A 20,739-nucleotide genomic window follows, 5' to 3' on the forward strand; every position below is an offset into this window, starting at 1 on the left:
GAAATATCACAGTTTCCTTCATTTGAAAGTATGATTTTTACTTTTACTTTTCTGTTTCCCATCTCTAAAAAAAAAACAAAATATTTTGTAAACAAAATGCCAGTGCAGGGCTGCGACTAACCATTATTTTCATTGCAGATTAATCTGTTATCTTCTTCATTAATTGATAAGTTGTTTGGTCTTTAAAATGTCAGAAAATGTTGAAATATGGCAATCAAAGCCCAGGATGGCATGCTCAGATGTCTTGCTTTGTCCACAATGCAAAGATATTCAGTTTACTGTCAAAGAGGAGTAGAGAAACTAGGAAATATTCACATTTAATTTTAACATTTAATTTTCCCTTTTTTTCATTAAAAAAAATTACTCAAACTGATTAATCGATTATCAAATTAATTATTAATTAACGATTAATTTGATAGTTGACAACTGATCAATTAACTGTTGCGGCTCTGCACCAATGTGAAACTATTACAACACAGACAGTGAAAGAATTTATTGGCCCAGTGACAACACACTTAATTGCATTTTAATTCCACCAAGGCTCTTTGTCAGCCTTTCTCTGACGTGATAGGTTGATCCTGTCGCTCCTCGTGTCAGATTCGGTGCGTGAGATGATTAACGACTCTCAAATGGGGAGATGATGGTTGCACACCCAAAGGGCTGTGACTGTCACGTTGGAAAAATGGACAGACCACCACAAAACGCTGCCCCTGTGGAGCGAAAGCAACACAACCTAAAGGGCACAGGTTTAAAACTGTCAAAGCTCTAAATCTGCCCTGAAAAAGAACCAAGCTGCCTTGAAGCAACCAACGACTTCAAGGAAATGTGACTGATTTGAGGAACATTTCTATCAGAGACACATGCTGCATGTTTGAAAGCACATCGGCCAGTGCACCTTACCAGGCAGACGAAGCAACAGTTGTCACCAAGGGATAGTTGGAGAATATGAACTTCTCATATTCAGAGAGGCCTCACTCTTCCCCCATCCTCCTCTTTGTAAAAAACACCACCACTCACACCTCTCACCTGCATCCCAAGATGATGATGATCCAGATTCTGTGATGCTGTAAATTTAGTAAAAAAAATATCAGACTTTTACCCAAACTACGCAAATAACAAATCCTTTAAAAAGATGTATTAATGTGAAATATGATGTGTCCACACATACCTCAGGATCTGTGATATTATCACAGTATCTATGTATGAACCAAATACAACACGCAGTGTCACATGACTAAAACTCTTCATCCCACCTCCCTCACTGTTAAGCCTCCACTGTAAAGGCTTTCCCTGCAGTCTTTCTGATGTCTGCATCTTCCTGAATACAAGAAAGCAGTTAATGATCCAACAATTCTGTCTTAAAATAGCTTGATTAGTAATATTTGCTGCATTAAATGTGGATCAAGGATACAGGAAACAAACAATATGCCTTTGATGCACATAATGAGTTAGACTAATCATTCTCTGAGCCCACAGACATTCAGAAAACAATGGGAAACATACAGCTTAGCTAAAACATTGACGCAATCTCACACCATGACCAGTTCAAATTCTTCTCGTGACCTGTGGCCAGTTTGTGGTGGATGACCTTCCATGACTTGTCAGTGTTATTTGTTTTCCTACCAGTAGGTGGCGCCAAATGACAGCAAATACCATAATCCCTGTTTGAAAGGAATGAGGAGTGGGATGCCACAGCTTTTAATGAACTCACATACCTGTTTCATGTTGTTGCTCAAACTTTAGTTGTGAACCTGCCACGGCTTTGTTTTCTCTTCTGCTGTATGTCACATAGCTTTAAACAGGTAAGGCAGGATAGAAGCTTTTGCTGAGACAGAAGCAGAGAAAATGACAATGTGCAACAACGGTTAGTTTTTTATTCTTTCAATTATCCCAACAGCTTTAATCAACATTGACACATCCATCCCATTTCAATCACCCTCTCCTTCATATCAAGTATTCATCATCCCTTTTTCATTATCAGTAGTTTTAGAGGTGCTTTACAATACCACTGTCCCTCTCTGGTCCCTTAAACCAAACATTATTTACAAAAAGTTAACACAAAACAGGAAGTCCCCTTCTTGTTTACCCACTGCAGCGACTGACTCGTATGAATATCTCATATTCATGGGGTCAGAGGACCACAGATGCCAAACACTGCTCAGTGATAAGCAGTCTTCAGCAAATACAGCTGCTTCTCAGCAAACATTTTAACAACAGTTGCACTGCGTCTCTTGGTCCTTGATTCCCAGGAACACCCACAGGGTCTTCAGTGGAAAAACAACAACACAGGAGTATTTCTGATGCCGTTTCAAGTACAGTTTACACACAGGAGTCCTAACAACACAGTCTGGCACAGCCAAATTGAAGGATTAAGTTAAACAGGTGCTACCTTTAAGGCTCTTTGTGTCTAAATAAAATCAAGTGCATCAAGCCAGTGTTGTTTTAGCATTTTGAATGTTCTAAACACGTTTGACATCCGCTGGCACGTTTCATTTCGGCACGAACAAAAGTTCTTTTGGGGTGACAACCTTTCCAAAGGCACAGTGACAGATGACTTTAGAGGGTATTCTTAATTTTAAACAACGGGGAAGAATAGACTACTACATTCCTGTCTACACGCTAAGCCCTCTGGGGCAAATTGCACTTAACACAAATGCTTAATGAATGCTTCAAGTCTTGTTCAGGCAGCATTCTACCATGAAACTGGCTCCACAGGCAAGAGATAGAATTGAGGAGCAGTCTAGTATGACCGCAGCGCTCTCGCCCCGTTTTCCTCTCACATGATGGAGCATGTTAGGAAGTGGCTGGTTCGGGGGAGAAAAAATGCTGTTGACCCTACATTCCTGGCGTGTCTTCTTTCAGCAGTCCGTCTTGAAATTGGTCATTTTTTTGACAACTAAAAACAAACAAGCGTCAGGGTTTAACAATAATAATTAATATTAATTGCACATCAAGGTAACGTAATGTAGTGCAGCATGATTTTGCATGTAGTTCATCCAGGAAATGCTTCGTCTCAGATCTCGTTGAAAGGCACTTCTTTTACGTGCCGGACAGTTTCAAGTTGTTGCGTTAGAAGAACGAACACGTGACCATTTAAGACACTTGAGATGTGCGCTGGACTCCGTTTTGGTTGCAGAGGCACTTGGATGAAAGCAACACGAAAGTCTCAGGTTCAGCTGGTCTGCTTAAAAAGACCATATAAACCTCTTCTTGCAATTCTCATTCGCTTCGCCGCAAACTTATTCAGTCATTCACATGGGTATAAAAGCACTGAATTGGGTCAATCACTGGCTTAAAGTGACCTTTTCACCACCGCTTATTTGCTCTCCATTCCCATTCAAATGGAGTGCCGACTTGGAGAGCGAGAGAATTGGGAGCAGCGAAGAAGACATCCACTGTAGTAATTGCACTATGGTAAAACAAGGTCACTTGAGGTTTCCTGCTACTTTCGCTCTTCCTCCTCCTACCACTCAAACTTCCACTGCTGGTTTTTGTCTCCCGGGGTACACCGCCTTATCTGGGCGTCTGTGCGGCTCTCTGGTGTGCGGTAGGCTGTCACACACATGTCAGAGTGAGGGTGGTAGATGGTTCCGTCCTGAAAGGGTTTAACGAGAAAGGTCAGATCAGAGGTAGGATACGAAAGTGTGTGAAAGGTGTGGAATCGTGGGTACTTGGCTGTGCGTGCTTGTGCGTGAGCCCCTACCTTTCTGAACTCCCAGATGATACTGGGGGGTTTGACCTCCCCATCGCTAGGGCAGTGCCTCATCCCGATGGCGGTCTGTCCCTCGAGCGCCTCAGCACACAGCTCTGTCACCGAGTTGAATCGGATCTCCTTTTGAGATGTGTATTCAAAGTACTGGAGCAGAAGAGAGACGCGGTTATTCGCATGAATGTGTGGTTCTTTGCCATGAAATGGAAATCACAACCAGCCGTCGCTGAGACTAAAGCACCGCTCTGGCTCTTTTTGTTTTGGCTCTTGTCTCTCTCTACCTTAATCTCTTGGCTTTATTAAGCCTTTCGACGAGCACAACGGTGCAGTTTGGCGTGTTTTTTTCTGCCAGGATTACAGAATGTTTTCCTCTCACTCTGCTGTGGGATCAAGTCCTGGCTAAGCTACCGTTGCATGGCGTGTCGGCGTGTGTGTCGAGGGATCTCATCAGTAAAGACTTGGCCCTCTCAATCAACCAGTCCTGAACACAAACCCAACTATTCGTGCCCATCGGGACAAAAGGCTTCCTGGGCTACCCGTTAAACGGGGGGGGTCAGGTAATCAATCTCCATCCTACCCCATCCTTCTCTTCACATCTCATACATCTTTCAGGTGCATCAGGGCCCATAATGGTTGTTTCTAATAAAAGACTCACTCGGGGCCCCCATGTCTGGCTTCAAACTTATTTACCCAGGCTGTGCCATTCATTCTGCCGGCAAGGCTCATGTATCTTTTAAATGGAACGTGGGTTCTTGTGTGGGCCAGGGAAGGGGGGGCAGGAGGGAGGCGGTGGAGGGCCCTCAGGTTTTTGTTTCAGCGGGGACTCATTCAAACATTGATTTTCAGTCACACATGGTGCTTTTTGTGACTGGGGACACCCGATGCGCTGCATCAGTGGGGTAATCAGAGATATCAAGCAGGTTGGAGATTCACAGAAAGGAGCTCTGCCTATTGTCTGACTGCAACATTAAATATACATCCTCACCGACAAATAATCTGCCGTTTGCTTAAACCATCCATCACTGGAGCTGGCAGGCATTCAGTTTAAAAGTGCCAGTGATTCAATTGCACAATATTTTGGGGTAAATGAGGACACAATACCAAACATGCCTTTTTCCTTTCATTACATTCAAGTCATGCCGGACTGCAAGCAGAGAGCAATTTTCTGGTGTGAATCAACTGTGGCAGCTCGTTTCAGGGGTTAGCAGAAAGCGTTGACATTTCAAGATACATCTCCCACTGGGCCAAGAGAGGCTGTGAGATTGTGACAGGAGAGAAAACGCGAGAGCACGGGAGGGATGGAGAAAGTTAGGGTAAAAGTGTGAAATGCCTAATGCACCTGGTTGCCTCCCTGGCCGTGGCAGCCAAACAGAGAGAGGTGGGCGCCGGTGGGACTGTGCTCCGGAGCGTTGTAGTCCAGACACTCTGAGTGGATCCCTGAGCTCCGCACCTGGCAGGGGGGAGAACAATAAATCTCAATAAAAATTGAAATGCTGTATTTTATTGATTCATGTGAGGCAGGTCAGCATCACCGACGCTGCTAGATTCAGTCCTCTCTGAAATATCACTTTGAAACACACTTTTGCCTGCGTTTGCTTGCTTTCCACATCGACACACACATATTAAGCAATCAATATCAAATACTTTAACCAATTTTTACTTTCTCATGCTTCTCATGCATCAAAATGCCAATATTTCTACCTCTGAGAAAATGCCACATGTACAGGACATTGGTGCTGCAGGCATGTATGGAAATTTTAGATAATAACACCACTTCAGATTTCTGGACAATGCCGGCCTTCCATTTCACATGATTTCACTGCTGTGAAGGTGAAACAAGCGGCAACAAGCGGCAATGTGGTGGATGCGAGATGTTAAGGCTGCAGAAATCCTTCAGGGATTTTTGGGCTTTTCCTCAGACAATGGTGACAAAGTGGTGGCTGAAATTTCAGAATTTTAAAACTCAACACTGAGCCAACCAAGAATCGTGTGCAAAGCGTTTTGCAATGGAATACTCCACCAGGTGTCTGGATTAGAATGGTCTTGATCCCAGTCCAAATGGGTTTCAAAGCCTTTGTTTGTCCAAGTCCAGCCTTCTCACTTTCAACAGGATTTTCCCGTATCATGCCTCTTCCTTACACATTTCAGACTCAAAAAGACGGATTTAAGAAAGGAAGACACAACTGCAATGCTATTTCTTTTTGAATTCAGTAACAAGGCCAGTGCAAACAAGCACAAAATATACGATTAGCGTAAATAAAAAAGAGAAACAGCAGACACTCACAGCCCCATGCCAGCCCCCCCGGTCCTCAGGTACGTGCAGGTCAGGGTAGATATTCTTCAGATACCAGTCAAAACTGTTGCATTTCAGCCTCTCCCTCAGCAGCAGCCGCTCTGATATATCCCCATAAGTCTCCTGCAAAGTAAGCACACAATGAATAAGTCATCTTTCTAGAATTGTGAGTGAAAATCTTTATATACAAGTTATATTTCGCTGGCAGGAGAAGATGCTAAAGTTCATGTAAATTATATATCTAAGTGAACTGAACATTTGAAAACAGTCACACCATAAAAGTAAATATTAACATCCTGGATATGAAGGCGTATGTAGGATACACTTGAAAACCTTGACCTTATGGCACCACCAGGAAACAACGTAGCAGGTGATTGGTTGCACCTGGATAGGTGTGTTTGCTGAGGTGTGGAATTCGACCTTAAGCAACTCATTCACACCTTAAAAGTATCTTTGCACGGGCTGAGAGTGGAGTGGAACTGCAAAGTCTCACAGATAAGCTTAACTATTTCAGACTGAGGTAAACAATGGAGGAACGGAGTATCTCAAACTCACAAACATATAAATAATGCTTTTTTTTTAACTCTTAAAACAGTTAAAACATTCTACCAAAAAAATCCAGGGTACAAACATTCATTAAAAATTACTGCTGGGTGCTCTTAAAAAAAAAAAACAGGCAGGATTTCAACGTCACAAAAATATCAAATCAATATAAGTAATTAGATGTATTACTCCAAAGAATTATGTACTACTACAAAACAGTATTACTGCCTGTGCCTCGGCAGTGTGTTAACATGTTATGACAGCAGCATTTTAGATGTGCAGCTGGTGATCTGGTCTGGCCATGCTGTGTTCAATCTCCCCCTGACCAGGTAATTTATTGTTTGATCAAAGATCCCTGACATTAATAATGTACTTTTTTTCAGATAGGTGAAACTGAGATACATGAATTTTTGATGATGCCCAATACTCAGAACCCGAGAGGCACACGGCACACGTCACGCACGACTCGTGCACGCACGCACACGCACACACCATACGCACACACCATACGCACACACCATACGCCTGACCCAGTCACACATGACTGTGTTTCATCATAAGCTGACACCCACACAGGTGAATCATATCATATGAAACATCGAAATCTAACATCAAAGGGAAGCCACTCTCTGTACCATATTAACACGGTGCTGTCAGGTGTAACATGGCATCACTGCAGGGCTTCAGGTTAGTACCAGCTGAATGAAAAACAAGCCTGTAACAGGCTAACTAAGACAGAGCTCTGTGCCAAGAGAATGTCTTTGTCCAAGTATGATTCAGGGAGTATTCAGAGGTCAGCGTCTTGCATTCCTCACGGCAGCAGCACGTCTAGCAAGACACGCTGTTTAAACGCTTCGATCCTTTCGGTTTGAAGCGTCCTACCTTTCTGGCTGGGGGATTCCTGTTGTAGAAGTGTTGTTTATAAGAGTCCATCCAAACTTCTGCAGCTCTTACAGTGTTCTGGAGGAAGTTGGGTCGTGCATATGGGGCCTTTTTGGGAAACACGTGGCCCACATGAGAGCAGGGGTGAATCTCCAGGCTGCCCCCACACTGCCACACCTGAGGGGGGTTAAATACATGACAAGACATATATGAGGTCTTTCTAGTTTCCTTTAACTTCATTATATTGCTTCTCAATGTCTGAATACAAATTCTATAATTTTGTGGCTAAACATCCCCAGAAGGAGGTTTACCCAATTCTTGTACACAGTTTATGTCTATAGTCGTATAACCGCTACACAATAAATCTTGATAGAGAATGATGGTGAAATAATGGACAGCAGAATCGGAGAATCAGCATTTAAACTGACACAGTCATCATTAATACTGTCTATTATACACCAAGTGTTGAAATATCTAACAACAGCTGTTTAACTTGTCCATCATTCAAGTCTTGACTTACCTGCCAGTGAGCTAGCAGCTGATTTGAAAGCTGCAAACAGTAAACTTTTCAAACTGACAAACAAGAGTCATTTAAAAGTCTGATCTGCCCTTGGGCACATAATAAATTACACTTTAATGCTATATTTGTCCTCTCCCTGAAGGAGGACACAAACCTTAATACAAATAGGATAATCATGTTTGTGGTGACTGCTGCTATGCTAATAATCCTCTCTGAATGACTATCCAAGCTGTGCACTCTTTACCTTCAATCTCACGATGAAAATTAAGCCTTCTTGTGAGTCTTAAGACCTCGCTGAATTTGAGAACTCTCTCTGATTTACGGTAATTTGCATTGTGTAACTGCTTGATCTTCCACCATGGAGCAAAACAACATCCTTAAAGGATGAAAGGTTGTTAACATGCTCGTTCTTATGACTTGGCTGAGCAATGCTCCAATTACACAAGGCAAAATCATTATTGTATATCCATAGCCAAGCAGCCATTAAATGACAGCCCCATCTATCTTACAGCCACAATCTCAAAGGTCTCTGTTTCGTTCTCTTTGGCGGCAACTATGGTGACAACTGGTAATTACAGGTGTGTTTGTAGAGCTCCAAACCTGCGTGACCTCAGTCAGATGTCCGTCTGTAGTCATTAATCTTTTGTTTGTTCGTCCATAATAACCATTTATTTGCAAAGCTAGTGCCTCTCTACATACAAGTGAGTTGAAGAGGGAGTCTGTTGCGTTAGCTCTGTCTACCCTCTCTGGCGGACCAACCACAGCTGGGCGATAGAAACGCATCACAAACGGAGCGCTGCTTGCAGTTCATAATACTGCAAATTCAAGGGCTTTTATCATTGGGCCATAGGCTTAGTCACCATTGTGTTACCTCATTTGCCATTTGTGACTTTATTTAAATGAAAATCTTCAAGATTATTACTTTAAGTCACCGGGCACTTTACCCCGCACCGTATCTTTTTAGCACTCCAAAAAACAGCATTGAAAACCAATTCACTAAACATGAATTATTTATGGCAAAAAGTCCCAGTGAGAGGCTTTTTTTATTTCCACATGCATAACACATCACTCAGGGGAGCAGCCCATTCGTCTTCACACTGAAACCACATACACACTATAAATCATGCACACACAATTTGCATTGCCTCCCCTTGAATGCTCCTGCTACAAACTCACACATAGCCTAAAATCTGTGCCAATTTGATTGACGCAGACAAGTGAAAAGAGACACCAGCGTCACAACAAGGCATCAGCCAATATCAGGGTGCAGTTTCAGATGCCATGGCTGACTGTGATCTGACACTGACATGTGTCTCTCTCACACCAATTACCCGCTGACTGTTTGCTGTTAAGAGATGGATGAATCAAAAGATCAGGGGCTATGAAAAAAAGACTGTCTGTGCTAATGAAATGTCGATAGATGTTTTGTCTGAGATTAAGAGATTTTGACATCAAAGCCAGTGAGACTAGTCAGTCTTTCCCAGCATTTTTAAAAGCCGTACTCTGGTCTCGTACTGCTAAGTGGCTCCGCCGTGGTAAAGCAGTGACTCTGCTCATTGAAGGAGGACTGAACTCACCCTGAAAGAGAGCTCCAGGTTTTCTCCTCCCCACACCTCCATGCCCATGTCATATGTGCCCAGGTACTCAAAGTAAGACTTGCTCACAGCAAATAATCCACCTGCCATTGTCGGAGACCTAGAGGAAACAGTGATAATTAGGCGACTATATACAAGTAATTTTCAATCCCATGTCCCCACCCGCTTCCACAGAAATTATGTAGCATTTTGCTTAATGCAGAGTAAATGTAGTTACTGAACTGTGTAATATGCCACCTTTAGAACATGTGAAACACCTTATTAAAAGAGGCCTTGACAACTATCTAAGTGAATAATCACACTTGCGGTGCTGAGTAGCGGTTGCTCTTCCCACAACCTGCCCAGTGCAAGACTTCACAGTGCAACATTTCGTAATCGTGCATCACAGTTGGGTGTGATCACAAGCACAGCAGACCACATGCGGTGCAACCAGCCCTTAAACCCAGAGAGGTCTGCGCTGCAATGCCTTCCCTCCATACAAGGTTACGTTGGAGTTGCTCTATGAAGGTTGAAGCTCCAGCTCAATGTAGGGCGAACTAAAATTTTATTACAAAAAGTTTTTAAAAAGTTTATTTGAGAGTTTACGTTGTTTCCGATAAAAATGATGCAACATGTGTATGGGTTTGTTAAAATTGGCCAATTTTAATAGATACCTGTGTTAAAAGATCAATCACTCTTAGGATATAATAGAAGTGGAAATGTAGTATATAAGTAATAAAGTAATATAACACGCACAGTGACAAATTATCTGTGAGAGGTGTATTACAATTTTCAGAGCAGAGAGCTACACCTGTACGGGTGCCAATCTGATAAAGTGATCTCCTGTGAGAGCAGCACTTCTGAAGTATCATGCTGTCACCTGATGGGGTCAATGCGAGACCTGCGCCTCTTGCGTTCCACTTCGGGGACGGAGTGCCACTGAAAGGTGAGTCTCCAGTCAAAACCTCCGATCATTGGCTCGTCCGTTTGCATGTAAAACTCAAAGGTGTTCCAGTCAATGGTGTCGATCACAGGGCACACGATGGTACTGGCGTTCTCACCGATCCTAAATGCACAGCATGGCCGATCACATGCAGAAAACAGAGACATGGGAAAAGTATGGTAGTCTGATTTAGTGTTTGGTATTGTTTTCAGTTTTGATTTGTATTCAGGTCGAGTTTGCACAAATACAAAACATTTCTTTAGGTTTAGATTTGCAGAAAGCTCTTGCTCATCTAATTTGGTCAACCCACCTTTCCAGCAGAGGCTCAATCCAGCCAGGGACGCACTCACAGTGGCAATCAAGGAATGTCAGTACGTCACCTGTAGCGTAGGTGGCACCAATGAGACGTGCCCGGACCAGGCCCTCCCTTTTGTTGGTGCGGATGAGCCGAACACGTTCCAGATTACTGATGTAGTCAGCCAGTTGGGATTTCAGGTAGCCTGTTTTTCATAACACACACACACACACACACACACACACACACACACACACACACACACACACACACACACACAGTGTGTAACATTAAAGTTATGCTATTTCAGGCTAGGCCAGAAAAAATGCCAGAACAAGCCAAGAGACACACAGCTACTACCAAATCAGCACCTTATAAAGCTTGTTCTGGCTAACATGTTAGCAAACAACTGTCTACTTCAAATCCAGCTGACACGAAGCAACACTGGCATTTATTTGGGATTGTATTGCTGGCCAATGGCTAATGAATGTTGTCCAATATTCTAATTCGCTTTCCTCTGTTGTGGTTTCCCCTATTTCCTGACAAACACATCTGGCGCTTAAGCTCGCTAGAAGCCCAAATTTGGTCACAAAATAGTCCCCTAGCCTTTATCTGTCTGCCAGATGCTGCTGGGCAGGTAGTGCACAATGAGCCTGGTTGATGTGTGCGGCTCAAGACTCAAGCTTATTTGCGGACTGTAAAACCAACAATTAGCTAAAACCGGTTCAAAGGTTGCAGAGTTGAGTGATAAATCTTTGCAGCTTTGGCGACTCCTTTTTGACGACATTTATGTTGACAGTTGAGTCATCTGATTCAGTGTTAAATATTGGTTCATGCAGGTTTAGCCACCACCATTACAACACTTGCTGCAGAGTGAATTACTACCTGCGCTGACACACCTTTCATTGAGTGAGGTCAATATAAAGCTTGGAATGCTGTTCAACCAAGTCGGAAACATGAGAGAGAGCTGTCAGTCCTCCAGTCGCTGTCTGTCTGCAGTAACCGTTCTGGTTCGGGAGTGGCATGTCTAGCATTCCATTTGGTCAGGGTGGTCAGAGGAGAGGAAATGATATCATGGCAGCTCAGTGCACACTGAAGTAATCATTATGGTGTAATGTCTCCGATACACAGACTAGACTTGCTGGGACAGAAGACCAATTCCATTAAGACGGGCGGACATTGAGCTACTCCTGTATCCAGTGTCTGAGACGAAGTAGTATCATTCACAGAGTTTAACACGGGTCTGCAGAAATCAGTTCACATTCCGTTTGTTGATGGAGACCGTAAGATGTAGCTGGAAGCTAGAAAAGCCAGTAAGTAAACCTTTGAGCTGAGACTATTTTGTCACTTGCACTGACCCCAAGACCAAGAACGAACTCTCACACTGAAGTTCATACCTGTGTCACGTAGATGTCGACACCGTGCAGCTACATACAACAGAAGAATTGCATGCAATGCTTGTTGTTTTTCAATTAAACATAAAACGCCCTCGAAATAAGAGTCTGTTACCAACAAAAAAGCTGCCAAGAATCTGCTCATTTCTGATAATGATCCTCCTTTAAAAATGGCCAAAAACAAAGCCAAACACTTGCAGTATGCCTTGAAGCAACTCCACACCTCATTCTATCATTAAAGGAAATTGTCCTCGCTTTTTTCTGAGGATGTTTTTCTAATTGCTTTCGCAACATATCCAGAGGCATTATCTATTCACTGCCGCATAGATAGCATCTTATTTCTATATATAGCAGAGTCCTGCTTGACTTGTTCTTTTGTACACTGTCATTGTGAAAAAATCAAAGCACAATTGAGGCTTGGCTTGTCCGCTTTGCTAAACTAGGCCAAGACTGTCAGCCCTCTTTGTTTCTGAACTTGAAAGACTTTTATTTCTGGCAGCTTTGTTTTCACAGGAAAAAATAACAACACACAGGTTTATGTGTTAGTGTGGAGGGTCTGACCTCGGTCACTGTAGTCATCAATGAGGATTATCTCTTTCAACAAGATGGCAGGCGTGGTCTCCAGGACACTGTGAATAGTCCTGAGCAGGGTGGACCAGGCCTCGTTGTAGAAGGCTATGATCACAGAGGTGGTGGGTAAACGCCTGTAGTCAAATTTCTTAATCCGGCATCTGAGGGGAAAAGACAGACACGGTTGACATCAGCAATAGTACATGTTACAGCACACACCTATTATAAAAACAGCATCCTAATTGTACTCATATAAAAAAGAAATGATGCTTTCATACAACCAGAGCCGCTTCAGCAACTACCGTGGCAGGGGGAGGCGTCTGGTCTTAATCCAGATGGCAGTCATTAAAACAATAAAGAGCTGCAGAAATATGGACGGGGGGTGGGGAGGGTATCACACCAGTGAGCAACATACCACAGCAGTGCTCGGGGAGAGACCACAGATACTTGAACAAACTGAGACGAGGAGAGCAGAACAGAGAGAGGGGACAGGGGCAACACCTGATGAAAATTAGGGTGAAAAACTGGAAATACTATGGGAACGAGAACAAAAGGAGGCATGGAGAGGGATAAAACGGCAAACCCTTTTTTTTCCTCTGCGCTCTATTTTTGTGAATGAGTGGCGTACAACACTGAGAGACTGTAACCACTGGCACAGGATGAATGACTTCTGGTGATGCTGCAGCCAGAGGCTAAAGCCACAACTATGACACTGTTAGAAGTGGGTTGGGATTAGAACAAATATGTCAGGGCTGAGCATTAGTCGCAACCAATCAGCAACTGTACTGTACTGTGTTCACAGTGCTGCAACACTTTCATGATGGAGAGAGCAGCACAGAGTGAATCTGCCACCAAACCTGCCCCCCGGAGCAAACTGATGTAACTACAGAGTACATGCAGACTGCAACAAGCACATACTTACCACTTTAGAATGAGTTATCTTGAGAGGACATAACACATTTGCTTACATCGTTGCTAGGCATGAAGCCAAACAGAAACGCTAATGCACTTGGGACAGTTTGGCAACAAGAGGAGGCATTCGCCCTCCATTAACCTACATCTGTGGAGGACGCAATCCACAAATCTCACTAAAGCTCACTTCATGTGCAATAACCCATAGAGACTAGCTGGTAGTTTTATACTGAGTAACCTTCAGTCAAGCCTCAGCTACATGTCTTCAGTTACAAGAAATGTTATTTCTCTGACTATCAAAGTGAAACTAGCAGACAAAATAGGTCTTTACGCTTATGAATAGAATGTTTTCATGCAGAACTAGCACAGAGCACCACTGTGTCTTGTGTCATGCGCCACCATTATGGTATGGGCGGGCAGACAGTACATTGGCTCTGCAGGCCACCTCATCCCTGCCAACGCCTTTGAGCCAACAAAACACCAAAAGGTCACAGGTAAAAGGAAAACTGTGCGCTTGTTAAAAATGCCACTCATAAAAGTGACAGTTTGTACGGTGCAGTGACTCTGTTTCAAAACCTTCTCAAAATGCTGCCGCAGGCCGCCCTGATGCTGGACGATAGTTTGAAATTTTTCCGCGCATAAGCACCTTTCAGCCTTCTGCTGAGAAGATCAGAGCATCTTATCGAAGCAAGATGCTCTGCCTTCGGATATGCAGGCAGCTCACTGCTAAAATGGTTTATTTCAGTTTCACTGAGAAACCTCTGAGTTTCGTTTGAGTGAAATGTGTTTTACAGTGAGTTCACTTGGCAAGTAAGTTCATCTTAATTGGGCGTAAGAGAGAAACTTGAATTGAGAAGGTGTTCGGCTGTATCTTCTATTCTGAGCTATACTATCAGACTGTACGAAACAGGACAGGCTGGGGCTAGCTGGTTAACATGAAACACAATACATACATGTCTTTCACATATGTCTTTCAGAACTCTTATTTCCTCACACTCTGTTGATAATGTTAGTCATTTTTCTAAATGCTTTAAGCTAAGATGAGCATATATGGCATTGCACCTTCAATGTCAGCAATTTAGAAAATGTATCCCGAGATGTAATCCGCTGCTAACGGGAATCCAAGCTTAACTGGGCTTCATGTAAAACAAACACATGGCTTTTACACAAATGGCGGTTCTCGCCACACTCATGGATACCACATCTGGGTTTCATTGGGATGGCCAGTGAGGGATGAGGCAAAGGCGGAAGGAGGAACTACTAATAAAAGACATCATACCCTGTGTTTCACCACAGAGGTGCTGAACTGAGAACAGCTGTGGACACCTCTGGATGGAATAAATGCATTCAGGCAGAGAGCTGCCTCCACCAGCTTCAATAAGCCCTGCAAACTGTGAATGGAAAACTGATTCCAGTAAAGAGCTCAACTTAATCTCTATTGACTCATTTATCCCTGACACAGTTGTAGCACAGCTATCAGTTCCATGCAGTGTCCAGATACACGTGTATGTTTTGGAAAAAACAAGACATGAAAAAAATTGTGATTTTTGCTAAAAAAAAATATTTTTGTCAGCTTCTGCTGTAACAGTCCCATTTGTCACTTTCCCACTAGCGGTTCATTTCTGTTTAGGATGCCTTTTTTTACTCACTCATTCATCCTGTGGTCCTGGATGTGCCGGTGGAGGGAGATCTTATCACTAACATAGATATTGATGGCATAGCGCTCCACGCTGTCCTGCTCCTGCTTCTTTTCTTCAGGGCTGAGGTTGAGGTGCGTGGCCCGACCCCACTCCCCCGGTGCATTGTTGTCTGGCGGTAATTTAACGTGGAGGGGCCTCGCCAGCTGCCCATCAGCCCCGCTCTCATCTATGGAGAACTGTCTCACCAGAAAAATGTGGTCCTCGTCTTCCTCCTCTACAGAGGAAGAGGAGGGGAAGGAGGAGCGTGCCAACAGTAGGTAGCCCAGCCATAGCAGCCACACCAGGAAGCCGGCCTTGGCCAGCACGCCCAGTTTTCGAGAGCAACGCCCCCTCATGTCAGAAAGCCCCAGGGAGGCACCGTGAGCTTCGGGGTGCCCTGCAGGACACAAACCTCTGGAGATCAGAAAGAGACACAGAATCACATAAAAAAAACATACATAAAATTAAAATTGTTGTATTGCATGTCAGAAAATGTGGAGCGTGAACACCAACAGTAGGAGACTTACAAGGCAGAGCTTTTAAATCAAATCATTAGAATGAGGTTCAACTAAGCAACAAACCCATTCAAAAGTGAAGCTACTCACCTAAACACTCACACCCGAGAAAGACAACGTTTACCTCTAAGTTCACAAGTGCCTCAAGGACACAGCTCCAATAGACCAGACTAGCAGTAATCAACGGCAACATCGTAAACATAATTGCATGCTCAGGGCTGCATTAAGATGCTTTAAATTAAATACGAATTGAAAAGATGGAAGAGGCAAAATTATGGCTTACGTTACAGTAATGTGCTGAATAAATTAAGTCTGTGATGCACTCCAACGACAAGACGCCTTAACCTGATGAACCTCATTACAGCGGTGTGGTTTTAGTCACACTGGATCTTAAATAAGGTTTTGCAGGAACTGTGCTGCTGCAATGCTGCACATTTTGACAGCCTTTACGCGTCATCTGAGATGAGCCAATTCACATTTGTTCGTGTCAGTAACATCAATACGAAATCCACTGAGGCTTTCAGTCTTTTGTCCACATGATTATATCGATGGGTTTCCCCCACACTTACAGTTACAACATATTCTGGAAAACTGGTGAACACGTTGTCAGTCAAGCCTTTGCAATGTACCTAAACTATAAAGCCACAATGTAGCAATCAGGTTTGTGCTTAGCACCCACAGCCTGTTATACAGCAAGCCCAGATCTTGCACGATATCTTTACATCAAAAATTACACATACAGCTCATCAAACAGTCAGGTCAAAGATAGCTTTTTGTTGTCGATTTAGATTGAGAATCAGGCATTTTGAAGGGTTCCTCATTTTAGGATTTCCATTCCTGTCCACTGAGTGCAAAGAAGAAGAAGAAAGACGTTGCCTAAAAACCTGGGTGGAATATTTGCACGAAGATAGATGCCTTTTTTTCCCCTGATTTAAAAATAGGATTAGTCTGGGTTTGCAGACACACGAAGACAGCAATTTGAAACATTTGTGTCTGACAGATCAGCTTAGCATGCCAGGATTTGACAGAGGGCTGCGGTAAAAACAGACCACTTAGCGATGTTGACACTGAATTGAATGTAATCACATAATTGTGTTGCATTAATATTAGAACAGGGTGCCATTTACACTTGTCCCAGCCAGTGCCAGACTGGCTTAACAGCAATACTGATGTGCAAACAGACACACACGCACCAACACTGCTTTCCCTTCCTCGCACCAGTGCACAGTGATGGTTACTTCCCAGCTCTGCCAAAATTCTGGGAGCAGTCTGACTTTATGTGGCTGCAGAGAAAACACTGTCAAATAAAAGTGAAATGTGCGTGTGTGTGCTAAGTGCCGTGTGAGAGTCTGTATATCTGCGCTACACAGTCAGAGGAAACTCAATTTGCACTGCGAGTCCTTCAAGGCAGCAGCAAAGCTCTTTCACTCCAGTCTGGGCCCTGGCCAGAGGACTCGCGAGTCCTGAGGTTACAAAATGGAGACGCCTGCAGACAAAACCCCCTTTTATTAGCTGTCCATCACACCTTCCACTCTCTCTGAATGTGATAGCCTTACTGGGGAGCTGTCTGGAGCGAGCAGGAGGGGACGGAGGCCTAACGCACAGCTTAAAATCCTGCCCCACTTTTTGGCTAAGAGGGAAATTAAACAAAACAAAGTCAGTGAGGGATAAGGCTTTCTTCCCAAGCTGCAATCTGCGGTGCGTGCTTCACCCCGTCACACGAACGAGACTTTAAAAACAGAGCGCAGTGAAAAAGAAGGCTCAATAATTTATGTTACAGTCATACAGAAGAAACGAAGTTGGCTTGATGCTGGAGTCACTTTCTTCTCAGATGTCAGTACTGACAAAGTTAACTGTTTTCTCCATGGTTAGTCTGGCATGAGCAGGCTGTGCTGCGTACTGTTAAATACATGGCTCATTTCCTCATCAGCCAGCCAAGAGAGAAGGACAAATAGTTTCAGCATATGTAATATCCAACGAGCACCAGTGGAACAGGTTGTACAAACATCTCTCCCATACAAATCATTGGCCCTTTTCAGTTTGTGAAAGACCCGTAAGACAAGATCATGGACTCCTCTCACCAACACAATCATCTATTGGCTGATTGCATTCTTTGGCCACATTACTGACAGCAACTGTCTCCAGAGCGGCCAGGCTGTGACGAGCGATGACAGGCCAGACGTCAAACAGTGAATTCTGCATCACAATGTCTCTGACACACACCCAAACACAGCCAGACAGACTCGATCCGTGCTGTGACGCAGAGGACGGCTGCAACTAACGATTCACTTCACTGTCGACTGATCTGGTGATGATTTTGACAATGAATCGATTAGTTGTTCGGTCTATGAAATGTCAAAAAAAGGTGAAAAATGTGGATCGATTTCCCAAAGGCCAAGATGACGTGCTCTAATGTCAACCCAAAGATATTCAGTTTACTGTTGCAAAGTAGCAAATAAATCAGAAAATATCCACATTTAAGAAGCTAGAATCACAGATGTTCGGCTTTTTTCCCTTAGAAAATTACTCTAATCGATTATCAAAATAGTTGGCGGCTCCTCTTCTCTAGCTTCACTCTAGCAGGTAAGAAAGCTCCAGGTGAAAGCAAAAGTGAGAGTCCTCCATATTAATACTGATTGAAATGTCAGCCCGTGGCTCTCTACGGCCTATCGATTGATCAAACTCTTATCTCAGAGGCTTCACGGCTGATAGAGGAAGAATAAAGAGATCGAGGAGACAAGCAGGGAGTCGCTGTCACGGCTACACCTGCGGTCGAAACACACGGTTCAGCAACAGGTCTCACCGCCTGCCAAATGAAAGCAGCGTTAGGACTCCGGTTTGTTTGTCCGGTCGTCAGCAGGGAGGGTGAGCGTGAGGACTAACAGTTAGTGCGACAGTGACTCAGAGGACTAGTGACGAATCTCAACTTTTCAGAGACATATCTGCGGCAAACACGACTGTTAGTGGCTAAACAGTTAGCTATCGTTAACTTTCTTTGCGTTAGCCTCGCTGTCAAGCCACGGCGTACACTAACTGTGTGATTTTCCTGGTAAACAAGCAAGGAAGTCAGGAATGCATTTTAAGTTAGCGTCAACGCTTTGGCGCAAACTGTACTTTGAGCATAACGTTCGTGACAGTTAAAAAAAGCACATTTCTCTAAAAACAAAAGTACGAGGTTAGCTTGTTTGGGTTTACCTTGACAACAAGTTACATGTCGTGGAGTTTCCTCGAGGTTGCTAAGGCCGTTGTTCGTCAGCCTGACTGCGGTCGTCTTCCCGTTGAACCTCTGGCTTGCAGATGTCAGCTTACCCACATCCTCTCCTCCACGTTGGGCTTTTCTGACCCGCGGCAAAGCAGCCACTAGAATGGTACAGATTCCGGTGAGACCTTTCATAATGAAAGCACGACGGGGCTCGCTTAACGTTTGTCGTAAATGAGAGGGTCGTCAGTACAAATTAAATACTTAAAATACGTTTAGGTTTCCTATTTTGACTTATTAAGGCGTTTATAAAGTGTACAAAGGCAATACTAATACTAATACTAAACAAAATGTTATATTATCTTATCGCTTCATATTGCCGTTTTCTCGTCTTAACTTCCCCGAAGAAAAAAACTTTATTGTATCTCACTTCCGGCTGTGGTAGCCTCTTCTCCGGTTAGCTTGACGCAGCGCTATGCTAACCACAGCTAGCTGTCATTACTCTCTGCTGCGATTTGCCTCAAGCAGTAATTGTTACTCCAAAAATGTCACTAGTTTATCAGTGAGTGTGTGACGTTACTCTGTGCCGAATGCCGAAGGTGAACTATAATCTTTAAAGTGTTGCGGCGAAATCTGAAAACTTCCAGACGTGAGTTTTAGATTAGTGAACAAAAAGCTGCAATACTTGAGAAATATTTAGGATATCCACAGGACTAGTTTCTGTGAATGTCTTAACATATCTGAACATACTGCTGTGTGTGTGCACTGTAGCAAATTTATGAGCTGACAGCATGAGCTGGAAGTCTCCAATAGACAGGTGGCTTGTCAACATATTACAAGCTATGTGTAGTATAAACACCTTAGTTAAATTGTTTTAATGCGTATATGTCATGTGTTCTTAAATTGGTACACATCAGCAAAAACAACTTTCATCTTGCTGACATGGTGATTTCTTTTTTCATTATTTATTTTTTTACAGAACATGAATCACTTTCTTAAGTAAAGAATTAGGTTTACTTAGTAGATTGATTTATGTGATTCATTGGGCAAATTAAGTGTGAGACATTTGTTTTCTTTTTTAAGACGGTAGACTTGGCTTTGGATGAGGTATGTTTGGATGAGTTTCAGATTGTTCGGCTTTCAGAATTTGTGATTTAGGGCCTGCGGTTGCATCGTGCAGCTTTACTTGAGCTTTGGATAGATTTGGCAAAATTGAAAGTCACAAAGTGCCTTAAATCCGGTCTTGATGTTCACAAGAATCCTGAAAGGATCTATTGGTCCACTTCATGAATGGACAATGTGCCACACACACACACACACACACACACACACACACACACACACACACACACACACACACAGCCCTTCCCTCTGTGTGTTTGCCATTATAGGCTTGTTTTTTTCCCCTCATAGTCTGTTGGTCCTGCTCAGGCCAGACCACACTTGCCTAGAGTGTGCAATGCACTAGTGCAGCCTGTTGTTAGGCAGACACCTGCACTACTTGGTAACTTGCCAATGTCTTTTATTTCTCCCTCTCTTTCCTTCTCCTTTCCTCCTCCTTTTCTTCCCCCGAGTTGAGACCAATTGACACCTCATTCTGTAGCGCTGATGTGCCCCCATCCGGAACTGAAAAGGGTCCTGTTTCCGTGATAGGGATCTGGAGCTTTCACTGCTACAAGGAGGGCTCTTGTACAGGTCTTGTGTTTTCAGC

The 20,739-nt window shown here is 43.5% G+C and overlaps 1 protein-coding gene across 1 annotated transcript; it reads right to left on the bottom strand.

The window, feature by feature from the left end:
* Positions 1-1,840: 1,840 nt before the first annotated feature.
* poc1bl (POC1 centriolar protein homolog B (Chlamydomonas), like) lies at positions 1,841-19,157 on the bottom strand. The gene is made up of 11 exons (XM_041955876.1): positions 19,025-19,157; positions 15,285-15,728; positions 12,715-12,884; positions 10,775-10,964; positions 10,402-10,587; positions 9,525-9,642; positions 7,428-7,604; positions 5,994-6,125; positions 5,049-5,159; positions 3,704-3,856; positions 1,841-3,595 (listed from the first exon to the last, which is right to left on the bottom strand). The coding sequence occupies exons 2-11, from the start codon at positions 15,668-15,670 to the stop codon at positions 3,464-3,466; spliced, it is 1,755 nt and encodes a 584-aa protein (XP_041811810.1). The 5' UTR covers positions 15,671-15,728; positions 19,025-19,157; the 3' UTR covers positions 1,841-3,463.
* Between the last annotated feature and the right edge of the window lie 1,582 nt (positions 19,158-20,739).

Source organism: Chelmon rostratus, chromosome 16, assembly GCF_017976325.1.
Source record: "Chelmon rostratus isolate fCheRos1 chromosome 16, fCheRos1.pri, whole genome shotgun sequence".
Classification (NCBI taxonomy): domain Eukaryota; kingdom Metazoa; phylum Chordata; class Actinopteri; order Chaetodontiformes; family Chaetodontidae; genus Chelmon; species Chelmon rostratus.